Below are 21254 nucleotides of genomic sequence, written 5' to 3'. Positions count from 1 at the left end.
AGTAGATGTTAATGCCTATATGATTATAGATTGGATCCCATGAGTTCTATTAAGAATCAAACTCAACAACAACAATTTGATTCTCTATGCATCCCTTGAAATGCATCACAATCCTATTTTAGATGCATAATGGGAGAAGAGAAGGGGAAAAAAAGTTTCTTAGCATCATCCCTTGAAATGTTGTCTTAAAGTCTTAATCAACAACTTACGATATATATATATATATATATCATTCAAGATTAATAATACGCTATCTGACAAAACCTAATTACTTAAAATAAAGCAAGATTGGTTTTGAACATACTATTAGATCAGAGTGAAACTTCATCAATTTGCATATGAGCTCCAATTTAATTAGATAATATAAACTCTCATAAATGTTTTGTTTTATTTCTTAGGTTTTATGTTTTAATAATTTCTAACTGTTTCATGTCTATGATTGAACACAAAAATAACTTTAATTATGATGCATTCCATCTTATTTTAAGAGATCTCACTTCTTATATTAGAAAGTGTTATGATATAACTTGAATTTTGGATATAATTTTTATGAGTTTAAATTATAATATGATCCGAAAAGCTTATGGTGCTGTGCAATCGGAATGAGATATTATTCTAATTAATTTTTCTACATTTATCACATTTATTTTGATTATATGATTTTTTTTTCATTTTTTATGTTTAAACATTTGATTAATTATTTTTTTTAGCTTAAATTTAAAAAAAATATATGAGAAGATGTGATTAAAAATATAAGTAGAAAGAGAGAGAAAAAAATTAAAAATTAAGTTAATAATATTTTAATAATATTTGATATATTATTTATTTATTATTTTTTTAATTAATATGAAGTTTGTTAAAATAAATGAAAATAAAAAACTACTGAATAAATTGATAAAATTAAGAGGAATCGCTAAAATTGTTATATAATAAATGAAAAAATTTGGATTATTTTGTGAATTGATGAGTTTAATTATTTTTAATTAAATTTATTGCTAATATTGAAAACAATTAAAAAGATTTATTTATGATCAAATTGATAAAATTTAAAGTTTTAACTAAAATTGATAATCGAAATAAAAGTTTTAATTTTTTTTCTATTTAAAAAAAAAAAGAAAAAAGAACATAGTAAAGGGTATAAAAGTAAATTAACTATTCAAAGAACTTTTTATCGTGTAAAAATCAGGATAAAACTGTCAATTTGTAATTTGCCCTTATTTATTTTGCATGGACCAAATCCAAAAAAAAAGTATAATTTTTCTTCTTTTTAATCAAACCATTAATGCTTGATGAGTCCTTACAGAAGCAAACTCTCCTATGTCAAAGAGACGCTGTCTCATGATCCCAAGCCATACCCTGTTATCCTCATCATCTTGGCCTTCATTGTTCACATTTTGTTTCCATATTACCTGTCGTTTGAATCAATGATAAAATCCAAAAGACGAATGATGCGATGGCTACTCCTAATCATGCCTATTTTCATATTCAAAATCTCCCATTGCTCGCCACCGCCAATGTTGTCCTCCAGCCGTTGTTTCAATAAATCACGATGGTGTGGTAGCTTTTTTCAAGCGTTTAGGGACAGGTGCTTCTCCGAGGGATACACGCCTTTGATCGCTGTTGCTCTGGTGGTAATAATTCTTGTTATGGGCCAACACCAGTCTGCCATGCATGATAATTGGCTGCCTTTTGGGAAGTAATTCATTTATTAATTACTAGTTTAAAAGTGCATTAGGGTTTTCTATGCTATAAATTCATGGGTTAATTTGAATTGACAATTAGATTAATGAAATTTAATAATTGAGATTATCTAAAAGAGTATACAATTTAGGGTTTCAGTATATATCAGACTTTTGCTTTGCAGCGACGAAGGACGGCCACGTAGTGGCATAGAAACCTATAACGGCATATTCAGGTAATACTTCCCTCAGATCAACCGTATATGAAGGGAACGAACGGCTGCGATACGCACCGGATACTGGATTCCTAACGTCAGTCATCACAAGCACTCTTATGTTGAAGTGGAGTTGTACTCCATCCTTGCATATGCGCCACTGATCCACTAGAAACGACCCAGGTAAAACTTTCCCGAGATTCAATGGATCATTTTACGTTAATTCCTATTTGATTTAGAATAGATCCCATGTCCATGTGTTCCTGTGCTAATCGACTCAAAATTGATTAAACTTAAGGAGCCAATTAATCAGGGAGATTAATATAGAATACTCCCATTATCATACTTTCACCCACATATCTTTAGAATTCATCTTCCATGATTTGTTACAGGTCCACCTATTGTAGTACACCGAAGGCATTATATTGCTTATTCACTCACATAAATGTGGATTTACCTCAAAAAATTTTAGGGAGGAATCCACATGTATGTGAATATAATGAACACTACAATTCTGTTAAGTTGGAAGGGAAACAGTCTCGCATATATTTTTTGGCATGTCAACACTCATGATTAGTGTGGAGTTGGTTTGTGAATTGGAGGAATATATCCTTTTGCCTCTCTGCTTCTGTATTTGAATTGCTTGATGAATGATGCTTTCTTGCTAACGGTGCTTTTCAAAGGAAATTTTGATGCAATTTATCTTTTGCTATTTTATGGTTATCATGGTGGGCATTTGCCAAAACTGTGTGTTAAGCTAAAAAATTTCTTGTTTCTGTGTGTGAGAAGAAGAAATTCTCAAACTAAAGTGAATCTATCAACCATAAAAAGAAATTAAAAAAGTCAGCATATGATATCGACATTAGAAGAATCGATTTCAAAGTTTTTTTAAACAAAACTCCATGGTTGCCGATAGTTATATTATGGCATGCAGAGCGCTGTCAGATGGTACAGTAACAAACTGACTCTTATAATGCTGGTAACTATTGCCCTGCTGTCTCTCATGCCAAAACAACTTATTTATTCATTCGATTTGTGAAATGGATAAGCATATATAAAGTTGACATACCAAAAACTCGGAGGAAATTCATTTTCATAAAATTATTATTATATGAATTAATAATTGTGTTAAATAATAAATTAAATATTTTTTCATAAATTAATGTCTATAAATCATGAATTAATTTTTTTTAAAAAAAATTAATGTCTTAATTCATGACTGAAAAAATATTACAATGAATATTCATTATGATTTATAGACTTTCTTTATTGAATTATTTCTGATTATTTAAAGTTAATAAAATATATGATTTATAAAAAATATGATTATTGTTTAATAAAAATATAATTTATAAATTTTTATTAATTATAATAATTATATAACTATTAAATTTTTGTGCTCCTTCATTTCTAATTATGTTTCTGCACTTAATTGTATATAAAAACTTTTGCCGTATCTATATAATGTTTTAGTTAAACCATCAGATTATATATATTGTTAATAAAGATCTGAAAGATTTTTTTTTCTCCCGTCGTTAAAGTCCTTTTTATGATTCTACAAGTTTTCTTTTCCTTTATCTAAGCATAGTATTTATTTTTTATTTCAAATTTAATTTTAGTTTAGCTAAGTTTATGTTTTTAAATTGGAACGGAATTAAGAAAAATAGAATTTTATTAATTAAAATCTAGAGTATTAATTATTAGTATAATTAAAAGCCATTTAAATTGGAATTTTTTTTAACATAAATTCACAATTTTTTTAAAGAAATATGAATTTATTAATTAATTTTTTACAAAATTTTAATTTATTGTAATTAGTTATATAGAACTACAAGTAAGGTAGAAATTTTAAAGTTATCAAAAAAAAAACTCTAAAATGAATATAAATAATTAAAAATAATAAAGAGGTAAATAATATAAAATTTAAGGATATTTTGTTCTTTCAAAAGTTCACTATTTCAGTCGTACACACATATATAGATTAATTAAAATTAATTAATTTAATTTTATTTATTGAATTAATATTTATATATTTAACTAATTTCATGTAATTATTTTTATTTTAAATAATTAAATATTCTAACTTTAGATGATTTAACACAATTATTAATTCATATAATTACATTATTTAAATATTTAGTTAAATAATTTTATGAAAATGAATTTCCTCCAAGTTTTTGGTATGTCAACTTTATATGTGCTTATCCATTTCACAAATCAAAAGAATAAGTTATTTTGGCGTAGGAGACATGGGAGACTGTAGGGCAATAATTACCAACATTTTAAGAGTCCGTTTGGTCACATAGCAGAGGAATTACTGCACCATCTGATAGCACTTTGCATACTGATAATTTAACTATATATCGGCAACTAGGGAGTTTTGTTTAGCAAAAAAATTCTTCTAATGTCAGTATCATATGCCGATAATTTTAATGTCGGTTTCATGGTTGACTCTGCCACCTTGCCGAGATTCACCATGGTTTGGGAATTTCTTCTTCTCACGCACAGAAACAAGAAATTTTTTTAACTTTAACACACAGTTTGGGCAGAATGCCTTATTATAGTTGGCGCGGAATGACAAAGTTTTTAATGACTATGATACCTCCACTGCCTCTCTATGCTCTCTTATTTTACATCGCCTCTCCACCTAGATGAAGGCTATACGTGCAAAATTTCCCTTCTTAAGATCAAACTTGTGGATTACCTCAGCCACAATTCAATCATGATCAAATCCTCCCAAGCAGCGTCCACTTCTCCTATGGGCTGCTCCTCCCTAGACGTATGCTTCTTCATTTGGCAAGCCTGGGAGAAGTGCAGTAGGTGGTGTTCTTAGAGATTCCTCAATTTGTTTTTGCTGTGTATTTTCATGCCTAGTGGGTATCATAGAATCAAACGAAGTTGAATCGTTGGCCATATGCAAGGCTCTAAGGTTATCTGTGGACCTACCAGAACTAGGTTGCTTCCCTAAATCTCTCATCATTGAGTCGGATTCGATAAATGTAGTTTGTTGATTGACAAGCCTGGATTTTACCCCCTGGAAGTTCTCCGTCATCATCAACTCAATTTAGAGCTTGATTTAATCACTTCCCATGGTCTCTTTAATTCATACTCTAAGGAAGCCAATTCAGTAGTTGATATTTTAGCCAAGCAAGGTCTGAGCTACTCAACGGACTTTGTTGCGCCACTCTAGGTTTGTAAGTTGCGGTACTCATCTTCTTTAGTTGTTCAGTTTTGATGTAGACTTGAGTTTTCGGCATCAGCTTTGCTCTCTATGCCGGATTTTTGTGCTACTTTTTGTCTTCTAGTTGCTTAATTTGCTCTCTATGTCATTTTTTGTTTCAAGTTTTCTGTTCCCGTTGTTGTGTCTTTATGCTTAGCTTTGTCCTTCCCACAGCAGGAATTGAGTTTGTGTTTTGATTGCAGGTATACATTTTGACTTTGTACCTTTCTTCCAGGTTTTTTCACTTGGTATGTTTCGTTTCTAATTTTAGGTGTATAGAGGAAGTCAATTGATTTGGATTTAGTATAAGCATACTAATACTGAGATTTTCCTGATTAATTTAATAAAATAATTTTACTTATAAAAATAAATAAGAAACACTACAATTTTGTTCTCCGAATGCAGTTAATAATTTTCCTAATTAATTTGTGGAACAATGAATTTCATTGAGTTTCAACAATACCAACACTTACCACATTTTTATTTTCTACGTTGGTGGACTAGTTTTTTAGGCAAATTATTAAATTTACAACGAGTACTATAAAATAATGCTCTTTAGATATAAATATTCAATTTTTCCTTATTTATAGAAAATAAAATTTATGTTTTCTAACCATGTGCTTCAAGAGCCCCTAATAATCCCTTAGTTCTCCGAGCTTGAATATAATTCCCAAGAAAGCACGTACGAATTTCAACCAGTCCACCAGTAGCAGCAGCCAAACCAATTACGGCAAAACACTTTCCTCAAATCAACAGCATATGAAAGGCTAAATATTTCCCACCTAAGACTGGATTCTCAGCTTAAATCGCGAACACACCTAATTTCTTGTTACTGGAGTCATAAATCACCCATACATCTGCTACCTATCTACTGTCAACGACCCAGCGAGCAGTTGCTACAGATTCAGTGGCGTTTACATGTTAATCCCTTCATGACTATTATAGCTTTGTAATCCATTCCCAAGTGTCCTCGCAAGTATCAAACTCAAACGCAACAGAGCCAGTGGAAGTAGAATTAGAACAAAATACCCCCCATTTATATGTATACCGTAAAAACTTTTTGTTAGTTTCTTTTCTGAATTTTCGAAGTAATGCATTATTTATTCCAAATTTTCGAAAATACCATGTATTTTACTTGAATCCACTATATCTTGGCCACTTCTTCTCCTACCACAAGGCAATAGCAAGAACCAAAGAGAAGAAAGAAAATAGTCATCGTATTTGAACTATGGACAACCTATCTAGAATTCGAATTTAATTTAAGGATGCTTTTTTTTTTCTCCTAATTGGAGATTTAAGTTTTCCCACTTGCTGAAAAACATTATTGTTATTGCTCCAATACAAGTATATACTAAAATCTAAATTTTAAAATTATCTCTAAAGCTCAAAAAATAATTTATATATGGAAAATATTTTCTAAAAAGATATTTTTTATAAAAATATTTTTATTATAATGTTAAATTAATTATATGTGTTTATTTTATATATGTATAAATGTATTCATATTTTAAAAAGACTATTAAAATTAAAAAAAAATGACTTTCCCTTTTTAAAAGTAGAATTTATTTTTTAAAAAAATTATTTATTTTTTCCTTTAATCAGAAAAATAACGTAAGAAAATGTAAAAAATATTAAGAAAATATTTTTCGTAAAATAAATAGAGTCTAAAATTATAAAATCTCGATTTTGAACCTTAAAAAGAGTTAAATAAAATTTAAAGAAAATCTAAATTTATCATTGAGTATTCTAAACGAATTTTAATAATTCAAAGCAATTTTTAATTTAGTTAATTATATGATTCATTATAATTCACTGCTAAGTGAAATTTGACCTAGCTGGCTGTGAATGAGATAGAATTGCTCGAGTGGTGATTTCTCCAAAAGACAAAAATTCACTCTTGCTTGTGAATGATAAGGAAAAATTTCTGCTTAGAGGGAAAAGGTTTCATCTTTAATAATCTGGAAAAAGCATTTAAAATATGTAACTGTTGACAAGATACAATTATTTAATCAAGTTAATATAGAAAAAAATTAATGCGTTACATTAGACTAATTGTGTTCATTATAGGCCTTTGGGTGGATTAATTGTTATAGCCAAGGCAATGAATCAATCAAATGTTTGCTTAATTAATATGAATCTCCACTCATTACAAAAGATGTCTCAAATTAATTCCTCAATTTTCCAAATAGTGATGAAATTATTGACTGATGTGAAATATGAAATGGGAATTGTGTAACTTAGATGAAGTAAAGTTTCCAAGAAGGAAAAAAAGATAATGAATTTGAACATAAGTTTCACTTCATTTATGAAATGAAACCTTTTATTACACCAGGCTTAACAAAACCTCCACCCAGGAAATAATTGGCTGATTAATTTGTGTGAACAACGAAGTTTATTAATTGTTCACACGAGTAACACTTATTATAGTTTTATTTTTCATCATGATGTATTAATTTTCCAAGCTTGAATAAAATTCCCAAGAAAGAATGTTACTGATTTCAACGGGTGCACCTGTAGCATCAGAGAAACCTGCTATGGCGTATTCAGACAACACTTCGCTCAGATCTACTGAATACAGAAGGCCTTGATTCCCAACGAAGGCTTGATTCTCAGAGCCGTAAATCATGTCTACACGTAAGGTATTGCTGCTGGAGCTATAAGTCACCCATGCATTTGCAACCAATCCACTGCTAAAAATCCAGGGAGCATTTGTTACAGATTCAATGGAGTTTACATTAATCCCTACATGACTAATATTGTAGCTTGGATCCCAGGTGTTTCTCTAAGCATCAAACTCAACCGCAACAACTTGATTTTCTATGAAGCCAGTGTAAGTAGAATTAGGACTAAATAGTGCAAGAAATCCCCCACTTGAATCAGGAGGGATCTGAGAGCCAACTGTTGCTATGAAGAAGCATATTCCATCGCCATAAATTGTAGGGTCAGTTGTTTTCACCACAAAAGAAAAGTGGTTTATAAAGTCAGTGAGCTTTCTTCTTTGGGCATCCCAGATATGCACTGGTTGAATATTTGCATGGAATAAGATAGAGGAATGCTTTAAATATTTGTAGCAGGTAACAGAATAGGTAACAGAATTGTCTTCTAAAATTTTGCCCCTTTTTTTTTCTTCTGAATTTTCTAAGATATGCCTTGTTTGTTCCGAATCTTGAAGTTACCATGTTTGTACTTGAATCCAATGTAAATTGGCTACATCTTCTCACAGCAAAAGCCAATACTTCTGTATTCGCTAAATGATTCACTCAGAGCATAATGTATTTTTTGGACTATGTGCATGGAAGTTTGTGTTTCACATTGACAAATACTTCTGTTTTTACATATGAACAAACAGAATAGAAGAAGGAATATTACTGAATGTTTTAAGAGAAATTTCTCGGTTTTGTCTTTTAAAGTTCTGACTAGTGCATATACAGAGGCGCTATTGGTGACTTAAACTCAAGTGAATCATTTTTGAATCCTCATATCGAGATCCATTTTAGTCATGGGATTGGAGGAGTTCCAAATCTTTGTACATTAATATCCAAATATAAACTTGTAAGTTGCAATTTTCACAGGAGTCTCTCACTTGCAGTGATGTGCATGGCTTTTGCTATTCCTGAAGCAATACTCACTTCACTTGAACTGAAGAGCTTCTTTTGGCTTCCCCAAGAGAGATAAGACTGTGGCAGTGATATGGTTTGAGGAGAGCCCTGCTGCTTGAATTTGGTCTTGAGGTGATCCATGCTCAATATATCTGTCAGGGAGAACCATTGGTCTCAACTGCAATACGCTTTAAGAAGGTTAGAACAGAAAGAAAAGTGAAAAGTGAACAAAATGAAAGCAAGTCTTTTACGAAGCAGCTGAAATTTGCATGTTGAAAGAAAAATCACCTTTATTGGTCCATCCAGAATGCCACTTAAACTCAGGAAGTGGGATACATGGGAAGAAAACCCTCCAATGGAACCCTCTTCTACTGTAATTAGGAACTCATGCTCTTTAGCCAATCTCCTGACAAGATCTGTGTCTAAAGGTTTGCAAAATCTCGCATCAGCTACTGTCACAGAAATGCCTCGGGTTCTGAGCATGCTTGCAGCTTCTACACATTGTTGAACTATAGAACCATATCCCAAAATGGCTACTCTATTGCCTTCTTTCAGTATTCTTCCTTTTCCAATCTATTCAGTAATTAAAAAAGAAACATTTTGGTTATCTGTTATTGGTTCTGCTGTATGTAATTTTCTGAGTTGATTGCTTACGCTAACCTCAAGTGGGGTTCCTTTGTTGTTAGGAGGAAGAGCTGCTCCAATTCCATTGCCCCTTGGGAACCTGAAGCAGCTGGGTCTGTCATCTATGGCTGCAGAAGTGGCAATCATGTGCATCAGCTCAGCTTCATCAGATGGGGCCATGACCACCATGTTGGGCAAGCAAGACATGTATGTGACATCAAATGCTCCACAATGAGTGGGTCCATCTGCACCAACCAAACCAGCTCGATCCATGGCAAAGCGGACTGGTAACTTTTGAAGGTCCACATCATGTACCACCTATGTTACCCAGAAAAAACTTAGTATGGTATTTTGCAGCGGACTTATCTTAATTAATCAAGTATCAACTTCCGTTGGCTCACCTGATCATAACCTCGTTGCAGGAATGAAGAGTAGATAGCACAGAATGGCTTAAGTCCTTCAGTGGCCAAACCAGCTGCAAATGTAACAGCATGTTGCTCTGCGATGCCCACATCGAAGCAGCGATCTGGAAACCTCTTCTGGAAATAATTGAGACCAGTCCCACCACCCATCGCAGCATGAATGGCTACAATCTTGTTGTCTGTCTCAGCTTCCTTGATCAGAGCTTCAGCAAAGTACTGTGTATATGAAAGTGTAGGGGATTTTGGCTTGAATTGCTTCCCAGTTGGAATATCAAACTTGACGACACCTGAGAGTATGAAAGAATAAGGATCTTCTAAGGAATTCATAACACCACTACGTGACAAGAAAGTTGTAGTCTCACCATGCATTTTATCAGCTGCTGCCTCAGCTGGGGGATAGCCCTTCCCTTTCTCTGTCACAATGTGAATCAGAACTGGTCCTGGGGCAGGCATTGCTTTAACTTTTTGAAATATGGTCACTAGATCTTCAACGTTGTGCCCATCCACTGGACCGATATAATATAAACCTAGCTCCTCGAAGAGAGTAGATCCAGAAGCACTAATCATTCCCCTTGCATACTCATCTACCTTCGCTGCAACTTCATGCGCTTGCGCACCTATTTGCTTTGTGATGCTCTTCAACACACAAAACCAAAAGTCAGATGTCTTCTGATATTAAAATTAAATGCGAGGACCAGAGCATGGAGATAAAAAAAAAATGAAAACTTGTAACTTACTTTTGCAGCTTCACGAAGTTTGCGGAACTGGGTGCTTGCCTGGAGCTTGGTCAAAGCACTACTAAGTGCTCCAACTGGAGTTGCAGGGCCATCGATCGTAGCAGTGGGTAAAGATACTTGCTTATTGTCATTCAATATAACAATTAGATTAGCATCAAGGAATCCTAAATTGTTCATGGCCTCGTATGCTTGTCCAGCTGTCATGGCTCCATCTCCGATTACAGAAATGACATTGTTGTTCTTCCCCAACAAGTCTCTTGCAACTGCCATTCCTGCATATTTTATTTTGTAGAAAACTTATTACTACATTGAATTCCTACTTGTACAAGCAGTACTGGTTAGTAATATGAATTTAATTGTTGCATATAGCCTGTAACTGGATCTCTTCTATTCAATTTGATTTGCATACTAACTGGATTGATGGGAAAAATTATATTATTAAACGGTGACTTAAATTTACTTGGTTGTTAAGGATTGAAGTCTTATAAAGTGGGTCAAAACTTACGAGTAAAGTAATAATTAAAAAATAAAAAGGAAATTAACTTTTCCAATTTGCTACTGAATTGCCGACTCAGTAAGCAGATCATGTTTAGCTATGTAAGGAGATTGATTCTCCATTTTGAGAGGAGCCCAATTTTGTGATAGAAAACCCATTTTGTGAGAGAGAAAATTAGAGTGAATTTTCTATAAACCAAACCTTTGAGAGGCTTTGAGTGTAATTGGGTACGAGAGTTTGAGTGATTTGAGAGATAGAAATATTTAGTGTTTGTAATTATTTTGTTTATAATAGAATATTTATTTATAGAGTAAATTTATGATGAATCACTTTAAATTTAAATTTTGTGTTTTTTGTATTTTAAATAATATTTAGTGCAATAATATGAAATTATTTAAATTATATTATATAAATTATACATTAATTATATGTAAATAGGTTTAACATATGAAATATTTAAGGAGATAATGTTATAATAATGATACAAAATTCTCTTCTGAAGGCAAGTTTAAAATGCTAACAATAAAGTTCATATTTATTATTTAATCAGTATGAAATAAATTACAATCATTTATTTTTTTTATAAAAAGAAAAGATATTTCATAAATTAAAAATAAAGTAAAAAATAAGTATGAATTAATATATAATATTTTTCATAAATAAATTAAAATTTATAAAAAAAAGTAATAAAAAAATATTTTAATAATATATTTAATTCGTAAAGGTCTTAATTTTTAAAAGTTAGTTTTTAAAGAAAATAATAATTTAAATAATAAAAAATTAAAATAATAAAGTTAATAATAATAATAATCATAATGAAAAGAAAAATTAAAGAAATTAAATAATTAGTGTAAAAGAGAATTATATATTCATTCTTTGTAAAGAGTGACATGTAGCAAATAATGTTTTTGCATAAATGAATTCAAATAAAAAAAATTAATGTAAAAAATTTTTAAATAATGTATTTAATTACAAATATATTAATTTTTAAATATCAAATTTTAAAGAAAACAATAATTTAAATCATAAAAATTAACGTAATAATGTCAATAATAATTTTAATTAAAAGAAAAATAAAAAAATTAAAATAATTAGTAGAAGGAGAGTTATACACTATTTTTTATGGACGTTAATACGTGGTAAATAATATTTTTATTTTATAAATAAATTTATAAAAAATGTAATATAAAAAATTTTTAAATAGTACATTTAATCACAAATGCCTTAATTTTTAAAAATAAAATTTTAAAGAAAATGATAATTTAAATTATAAAAATTAAGTAGTAATACTAATACTAATAATAATTAAAAAATTAAAAAAAATAAAATAATTAGTATAAAAAAACTATACACTGTTTATTGATGGTGATATATGGTAAATTTTTTAATAATTAAAAAAATAAAAAAATAATTAATTAAATTAAAAAAAATTATATAATTATTTATGAAGCATGACAAATTTTTAAAAAAAATATCACATAGTAACGCTATTTGAATACTGCTTGCTTTATAATATAGGAAATATTATGAAAAATTCTTCGCACATATAAAAGTAATATTATTTTTTTTACAAAAAAATGAACTCTCTTTGTAATATAAAAAAATATCTTACATAATTATAAAAAATAATACATATATACTAAATTCACTTAATAGTTTATGTACTTATAGATATAAAGATTACACTTCTGAATAAAAGAGCTGCGCCTATACATACCAAGACCAGCAGAGATGCTTGTGGAGCTATGTCCGGTGCCAAAGGCATCATAAACGCTCTCATCTCTTTTAGGAAATCCTGCAAGCCCTGAAGTTTTCCTTATGGTGTGCATCCTAGACCTTCTTCCCGTTAGAATTTTATGTGGGTATGCCTGCAAAAAAAAATCCAGACCCTGTTTAGGATTACATACTCTGGACATTCAAACTCACCATTCTGCTCTTTTTTTTTTTTTTAAACTGATTGTTTGGAATGTAGAGTATCCCACCTGATGACCAACATCCCAAACGATTCTATCGTCAGGGGTGTTGAACACATGATGCAGAGCCACTGTTAGCTCGACAACTCCTAAGCTGGCACTCAAATGCCCTCCTGTCTTTGATACACTGTATATAATATCTGCTCTAAGCTCTGCTGCTAGTTGTTCAAGATCCTGAAAGTTATCGATATATAACAACCAAAATAAGTAGGCAGTTCAAAAAGATTCCACGTTAAAAGCAAACAGAACAAGAACGCCAAAAAAAAAAAAAAGGAAGCAGCAGTTCTCATTGGTGTGATAACAACCCTGTAAACAGATACAGAAGATCACCATCAGCTCTGCGTTTTTTTTTTTTTCTCTTTCTTGTTACCTGTGTGGATAGGTTCTTCATGTGAACTGGGTAATTGATTGTATCTAGCAATGGTGTGGCTGTTTTCCCTCCTGAGAAATCAATTTTCCAGCCATTTTGATCTTTCCTTATCATCGTATTCCCTTCCTCATCTGGGTGGCCGGCAGATGCTTGTATAAAGAACTGAAACGAATAACCAACCATCATTTAACTACCCATAAACAAGATCACATCGTCAAACACCAAAGCGTAAAGAATAAACCAGAAATGAAGATGGTTAACAAGATGAACATCATCATCATCATCATAATCATCATCATCATTATCATCATTATTATTATTATACACCTGTTTTCTGCCATAAAGGATTGATCTTGGAGCTTTCAAGAATGGAAAGAGAGATTGGTTTGCTATAAAAGAAGAACTAGAAACCGCCATGGCTTCTAAAATTTATGTAGTAAGAGAAATAAGGAGAGAGATTTTGTGTGAGGGACTGAAGAGGGGGAAGTACCAAATTTATATAGCGGGCAGCCCGGCAGGGTAAGACAAACAACGACTTGTGTATCTTTTTAGTGTTTATTCGATTAAATTCTATTAAAATGTGTTTCAGTAATATATAATTAAATTTTAATTTTAAATATAATATTTATGTCAAATTTAAATTTTATTAAGTGTTGTTCTTCGTACTATAACTTGTTTATATAAATGATTAATTAAATATAATATATATTTTTTAATAATATTTATAAATATTTTTATATATTATATTTTAAATAAATAAAAATTAAATATTTTATAAAAATATTAAAATATTTGTATTAATAAAATTTATAAAAGTAAATGGGTCAATATATTAATAAGATAATATTAATAATTGAATTTGGGCTAAATTAAATAATTTAAGGTGAATTTTAATTAAATTTAAGGTGAATTTAATTATTAGAAATATTAATAATTTTTTTAAAAAAAAGATAATTTTCGTAAATACTCATAAAAAAGAGAACTTTTGTGTCATAAAATATTCTATCAGTCTCACAAAAATATTTTTACTTCTATTTTTAGTAAATATAAATAAAATAATATATTTTAACACCCACTTTTTAAAATAATAGTTTTTTTTCTTTACATCAATCGATATAAAAAAAAATAAACACATATTTTTTATAATTAATTTTGATTAAAATTAAAATTTATAATTTATAATTTATAATTTTAAAAATACTCTAATATTATAAATCAGAGCTCATCGATAAGCCATGCATTATCCAATGGGTGGTTGGCAGCTCCCTTTCATATTGTATTTTTTTTTTTTACCCATGACTATATCTATATGTCCCTATTGGAAGGATTAATTATTCAATGCAATATTTTATATTTTAAAAAACCTTACCAATATCCAATATTTTTCCCTTATATATATAATTAAAAATATTAAAATTTAAATTCTTAATTTTTATAATATGACATCGGAATCTGATCATGAAATTATTAACTCTATGACATTAATATAACAAGATAAAGACAATGGACATGAAATAGAATTTGTTAATGATAAATAATTGCATATATGCAACTATATATTATACAATTTACATTAACTAATAATAATAATAATAATAATAAACTTAAACTGACTTATCCATTAAAAGCGTATAATTCACTTGACAAACTTAGATTCGAGTCTCTATTCTGTTAATTTCCTATTAAAAATAACAATAATAATCGAATCATATACGTATGTCAAATTGTTATAATTTATTGCTTAAATTGAGATAGGGGTGCAGATATATTACCATAATTGCATAAATTTCTTTAAATTAATGGATTTAGAAAAAGAAAAGTTATACAAGGATTAAAATGAAAAATAAGTTGCTTGAAAAGGATTGAAGTAGCTATGTATGGATGCTCTTCTCAAATCCCTTCAAGGGAAGAATCTTCATCATCTAATCAGTACAAAAACAAATTAATTATTCCTTTATAATACTATGGGGATTTCACAATTAACATGTTATTAGCTAGAAAATTAAAAGAAATTATTAGAGTTGAGTTTAGTTAAGAAATTATCAATTTGATAGATATGTTGAAAGGTGGAATATCACTAAATCTAGCATCACAACCACTGCTAACCAAGCTATCTTTGGCTGTGTAATATAATATTATGACTGAAATGGCATTTTAATTTTTTAAAAAATAATTATTATTTCTGCACTTGCATGCGCACACTGAGTACTCCAATGATTTTTTTTTCTTAATATATGATGATGATGATAAAAGGAAACTACCAATTTAAGCATATATAGGGTTAAAATTGTTTTTGAAAAAAAAAAAGATTAAATAAGATCATAATTCGTTAAATAAATTCAAAATTAAGTTTTGAATAAAAAAAGAATATAACCTTAAATAAATTTAATTAAAAAAATAAAATATTATTTTTCTATTTTTTAATAATAAAATATTTAAAATATCAATTTTTATTAATTTTATAAAAATTTATTTTAATTAAAATTAATATATAAATTTTAATATTTAAAAATTAAAGAATTAATATTTTATTATTAAAAAATAATTTTTTATTAGGTGAAAATTTATTTGACTTAAAATTTAATTTTGAGCTTATTATATATATATATATATATATATATATATATATATATATATATATATATATATTTTTTTTTTTTTTTTTTTTTCTGTGGGTAAAGAGAGATGTGATGATATCACCTACCATCTTTATGTATCTCCAAAAACGCAGAGTTTCCTATAATGCAAAATGTTTTGAAGATATATACTTAGAAAATAATGATAAATATTGAAAGCATAATTTATTCCTTTAATGTACTTTTTCTTTTTATGGTTCTAATATGTCTTTAAAAGGATATGTAATAATCCTTTTTGTGAGACACCTATTAACTGGTTTTACACTACAATGCATTAAATTTGTGGATTTTTATTTTAAATTAAAAAAATTAAATTTTAAATTTAATAATTAATAAAAAATTAATTAAATTAAATTCTTATAAAAATTTACCTCCCAATAAAATTGTTATAAAAATTTCAGTGCTTGTCAATTATCAAGAATTTAGAGTTAAGTTAGGCGTGAAGGTTAAGAAAAAGAAAAAAAAAAAAAAAGCTTAAATTTGTCGTTACGTAGAGAATCAACAAGTCAGCATTCATTTCCAGATTCCTACATAACATTTTCAACGGCTCATTTTTCTTTCATGTTTATATATATATATTACGTTTCTTACTAAAATTATTAGTGTTTACATAAAAATAATTTATTTATTTATTTATTAATTATTTTTGTTTAAAAATTAATTCAATTAATTTTTTATAAAATTAATTCAATAAATTTTATTTTATTAATTTAATTAATTTATGATCTAAGTTGATTATTAAGTAAATATATGGTTAACTAAGATAAGAACTCCCTCTATAATAATGCATTTACAATTTTTCTTTTCCTCTACAAAGACAATTCCAATATAACTTTAGACAAGAAATTAACTTTGACTGGGAAGTATTATGGATTTATTATTAAAATAATGTTAAAAAATGTATTTACTATATCAATGTCAAATCTGGCGGTCCAAGGGACCACTACGGTTACTTTTTTCTCTATAATCCTTACTTTCCTTATTAATACATATATAATTTTTCTTCGAGCATAAGTTTAGATTCAGTCTCAATGGAAAAATGCACATAATAACATATCTTTACAGATTAAGATCTATGAGATCACCCCTTTCATTATGGCGTGACAGCGAAATAGTACCATTTAAACCTTGTTTTTTATACTTTTCTCAAAAGTTTGGAGAAAGATGCAATTAAGGTGAAATTCTTTTTCCTCTCTGTGAGGATCTGAAGATTGAATCTAGCCGTAAGAAGAATACTTGGTCGATAAATAACTCACTTCTTGATCTTTAACCTCCTTAGTCATTACGAGCGTCCCCTATCAGTGTAATAAGACGTATCTATTTGTTTATTTCTTACCTTAAAATGGGAGTAGATTTGAAAAAGGATCTTAAAATATCTAATATGGGGCCTAAGGATCTCTTAACACCCTCTTTTTCTTCTCATTGAAATTATTTCAAAAAAATTGATCATAGTAAAGAAAAAGGGGAGAACAAACACACTTAGAGATAACATGTTATTAAAAAATAACATTTTCTTAAGCAAGTTGAGTTATCTTTGAAAATCTGATAAGAATAACATTTTTTTATAAGCCAATAAGAATAAATTCAAACCTGTATAATTTTGAAAGCAATATAATTAATATCATTATTTTAAAATGTCATACCTTACCCCTCTGTAAGGCATAACATGATCTCGTAGAATACCTAATGAACTACCGAACTTCACCTACCGATAACTCATTAAGTACCCGATAAGGGATTTTAAAATAAATTTTTTTTTCTTATTTTTGATAAGTAGTGAGCATTTTCTAATAGGCATTAAAATATTTAATTGAAGTTAAAAACTAATTAAAACTTTTGGCCCATTTTATTTTTCCACAAAATTTATAAAAATTTTGTGAGTTCTTCTGTATTTTGAGAAATCAGTTCTTCAAATACCTGTAAAAAGCACTTCTAAAAATTTTTCTCAACAACTACTTCAATTTCACAATCAAACTCAATCCATTTCAACAACTCCACAATCATTTCAATCAATTTCTCAAGTCCAAAATTCAATAATCCTCAAAATATTAGCAATACATTTCATTCAGATTAAATAAAATAGTTCCACTCATATTTCATTAGAGACAAAATAATTTATATTCATCATACTAGAAATTTACATTCAGAAAATCCAAACTAAATTTATTATAACTTTATACAAACTTTTGTACAAAATGCTCAAGACCGATTTTACAAGTCCATAAAATTACATGCATACATACATCAAAATGAATATTTACAGTCAGAGTATAAATTATACCTGATAACTTCTAGTAGGTAGATCCCCTGTCCTCAGCAGCTCAATCTGCTGCTCCTCGAGTCTCTATATCTGCGATAGCATACAAAGCTATCGCTGAGTGGTGCACAAACTAGTAATTTAAAACTTAATACAAATTATGCTTGACAATTCATAACAAATAGAATTTTAAAATTTCTAAATTCTTCAAAATCCATGACCTTCAGAAGTCAACATTATCATTCATGCAAATTATTCATTTGAATAACATTTTGATCAAATAGTAACTATTTATTTACATTTCTTTTAAATTCCGAAACAATACAAAAATTTTTGAATTACTGACAGATTATTTATTTCAATCACAATTTATCAAATCATGCATAATTTAAAGGGCGTTACCAACAATACACACAATCGAACCCATGACCCAAAATTCAAATAGATGTCGTGTTGTACACCACGACATTTCACACTCTCCCAATAAATGAGGCTAAAAGAGAGAAACAAAGACTAGCTAGTATATATGAGTACTCATTCACATCATTCCCCAACTAGCAAGCAGAGAGGAAGAAACTCGCCCCATCAAGTGGAGGAGTTATCTCACTAGACAAGCTAATGAGAATTCACAACATATTTTGTCATATCAACTGTGGTTTCAAATCATATTCAAAATAATTTCTATTTACAAAGTGTTTACAAATCATTAGCATATTTAATCATCATAAATTCATGCTCAAGGTTGGCAACACATCAAACTTAAAATTTACAATCCTTAAAACAATGCAATAAATCCTTAAATGCATAAGAAAATTTATATTCAAATTATACAATTTCATTCAATAAGTTAAAATTCTCAACACAACAAAAATCATAAATCATACAATAAATTTATTTCAAATCAATTTGGAATTAAAAAATAACAAAAGAGTTAGTTGTGCACAAACCTCAAGCGAGTCGCCTCTTGACGTTGACTCGGTTCCTTGGGTTCTTTCCCGGTATTCTTTCCAATTGAAATATACAATTTCACAATGTTTCAGTACTAGAACTTAACATAAATCCAAAATAAATTTAGCTTCACTTTTACCTAGCTCTAACGTGCTAAACTCGACGTTCTTGAAATTTTGTGTTTCGGGGTTACTATTTATTATACTATTCAAGTCAAATTGTTGACTTTCTAAGGCTTAATAGGTATGGAAATTCCAACTTCACCCACATACCACATTTTGGTCACCAAACTTGTTGGTTTTGGTTGTTTACTCAAATTCTAAGTCTTTTAGGCAAATTTGGTAAATTTCAGTTTTAGAGTTCTAAGTTGCACTGTTCCATTGGTCACTTTATTGTTGGAATTTGGCAAAAATTTCTTCATAGAAAATGTTCCCCATTGTCTTAAGTTTATTCTCCTTTTTGAATCACCCCAATTGGAGTTTTGTAGCTCAAGTTACAGCCAAAATACAGTTACTGTTCATGCTGCAGAATTTATTTCTAGCAGATTTATTGATCCAACTTCGCTCAGCAATTTGATCAAGTTAAGTCTATAATTTGGTCTAATTTTCTTCATATGAAATGTTCTACTATGTCTTAGGTTTCCATCGGTTTAAGAATCACCTAAATCGGAGTTTTCTAGAGAGAGTTATAGCCATTGAAACTTTACTGTTCATATAGTAAATCTGCAGTTTTGCAGATTCAGTGAGTCAACTTTGCTCACTAATTTGATTGGGTTAATGGCATAATTTGGGTTGGTGTTCTTCATGAAAGTTTTAGGCCTATATCTCATCTAACCACTGGTAAAATTTCAGGTCATTTTGATTTTCCTAGCTGGAGTTATGACCCAAACACAATTACTGTTCATGTGTACTGTTCATACTACAGATTTTCAAGTTTGGCTAGTTTGTTCACTAGGTTTTGGTCACTTTTTGAGCATGCTTCCTAAATGAAAATTGTGTCATTTAGTGCCTATTTTCAGTCTCAATTGGTCCCATACCAATTGGACTTGTAAAATTTCATATTTGGTCCCTCAAAGTTGACTTTTGGTCATGGTGCATACCTAATCCGAATTTGGCTTTTAATTTAACACTCCTAACACACCTCTTTAGGTCACAATTGACCATTTCTTTCCTTAAACTATGTCAAAGATATCATTTAGCACTTCTTCACATTTTTGGTCTCTAAACCCTAATGTTCAAAACCCTAATTCATGTCATTTGTTGCATTTAGCTAATTAAACACTTATAAACATGCTCCCTTAACTCAATTAAGCTTCCAAACATGTTTAGCTCAAACAAATTTATAAGTTGTCCAACCAAACCCCAGCTGTCCAAAATTCTATATAATCCCTCAACAATTTTTCTTTCCATTTTAAGTTTATTTACAAGCTCAATAAGTTAGAAATGTAAGAATCAAACTCAAATTATCAAAATTGATTACTAACCTTTTATGTAAAATTTCTTTTTCTTCAAAACTTCTTTCTTTCTTTTTCTTTTTGTTGTCAAGCTCCTTCCCAAGTGACTATAACAAGTTTTTGTGAGCAAGTATGGGAGAAGTTGAGGTTTAGTGAGGGTTTCAAAGCTTGAAGACAACTTTAATGGAGGAATTTCCATAGAGATGAGAGGGAAAGGGAAAGTGACGTTTTGAAGAAGACCTTTATCTCTTTTTTTTTCTTTCTTTTCTTTTTGTTTTTATGTCTTTAGGAAGACCAAAAATCTAATTAACTAAATATATTAATTATTATTTTTATGGCATCATGCATGAGGTCATGCATGATGTCATCACCTTTTGACTTTTCCATTTTCTTCTTTTTTTTATTTATTTTTCTATTAGTTCTTTAATTTAATTCTTGATTCTGAAATTTTCTTTTCTCCAATTTTATTTGACAGTTAGGTCAGGAGTCAGCTCTCAGGGTCAATTGATCAAATTGCCCCTCGCCGGTTCAACCCGGTTTGCAATTAATTTAATATTTCTTCCGGCTCCCTGACCTAATTATTTGACTGGCTTAACAGTTCTTTTTCGTGATTTTCTCTTTTCCA

At 29.2% G+C, this 21254-nt stretch overlaps 1 protein-coding gene and 1 pseudogene across 1 annotated transcript; both read right to left on the bottom strand.

Annotated features, from left to right (window-relative positions):
* Window positions 1-7563: 7563 nt before the first annotated feature.
* On the bottom strand, window positions 7564-8293 carry LOC131169451 (lectin 7-like; annotated as a pseudogene).
* Window positions 8294-8403: 110 nt separating this feature from the next.
* On the bottom strand, window positions 8404-13796 carry LOC131168806 (probable 1-deoxy-D-xylulose-5-phosphate synthase 2, chloroplastic). Its single transcript, XM_058128504.1, has 10 exons — window positions 13663-13796; window positions 13336-13497; window positions 12975-13139; window positions 12710-12860; window positions 10497-10768; window positions 10122-10395; window positions 9739-10046; window positions 9374-9655; window positions 9002-9286; window positions 8404-8891 (listed from the first exon to the last, which is right to left on the bottom strand). The coding sequence occupies exons 1-10, from the start codon at window positions 13750-13752 to the stop codon at window positions 8745-8747; spliced, it is 2136 nt and encodes a 711-aa protein (XP_057984487.1). The 5' UTR covers window positions 13753-13796; the 3' UTR covers window positions 8404-8744.
* Between the last annotated feature and the right edge of the window lie 7458 nt (window positions 13797-21254).

The sequence above is a fragment of the Hevea brasiliensis genome, chromosome 10 (assembly GCF_030052815.1).
Source record: "Hevea brasiliensis isolate MT/VB/25A 57/8 chromosome 10, ASM3005281v1, whole genome shotgun sequence".
Taxonomy (NCBI): Eukaryota; Viridiplantae; Streptophyta; class Magnoliopsida; order Malpighiales; family Euphorbiaceae; genus Hevea; species Hevea brasiliensis.
The sequence above is the reverse complement of the archived record's forward strand: the minus strand, read 5'-3'. Positions and strand labels throughout refer to the sequence as shown.

Coding starts and splice junctions, on each gene's coding strand:
- LOC131168806 (XM_058128504.1), bottom strand. CDS start 13,752: ATGGCGGTTTCTAGTTCTTCTTTTATAGCAAACCAATCTCTCTTTCCA. Junction 10,396..10,496: donor AACTTCGTGAAGCTGCAAAA/GTAAGTTACAAG, acceptor TGTGTGTTGAAG/AGCATCACAAAGCAAATAGG. Junction 9,656..9,738: donor TGCAACGAGGTTATGATCAG/GTGAGCCAACGG, acceptor TGGGTAACATAG/GTGGTACATGATGTGGACCT.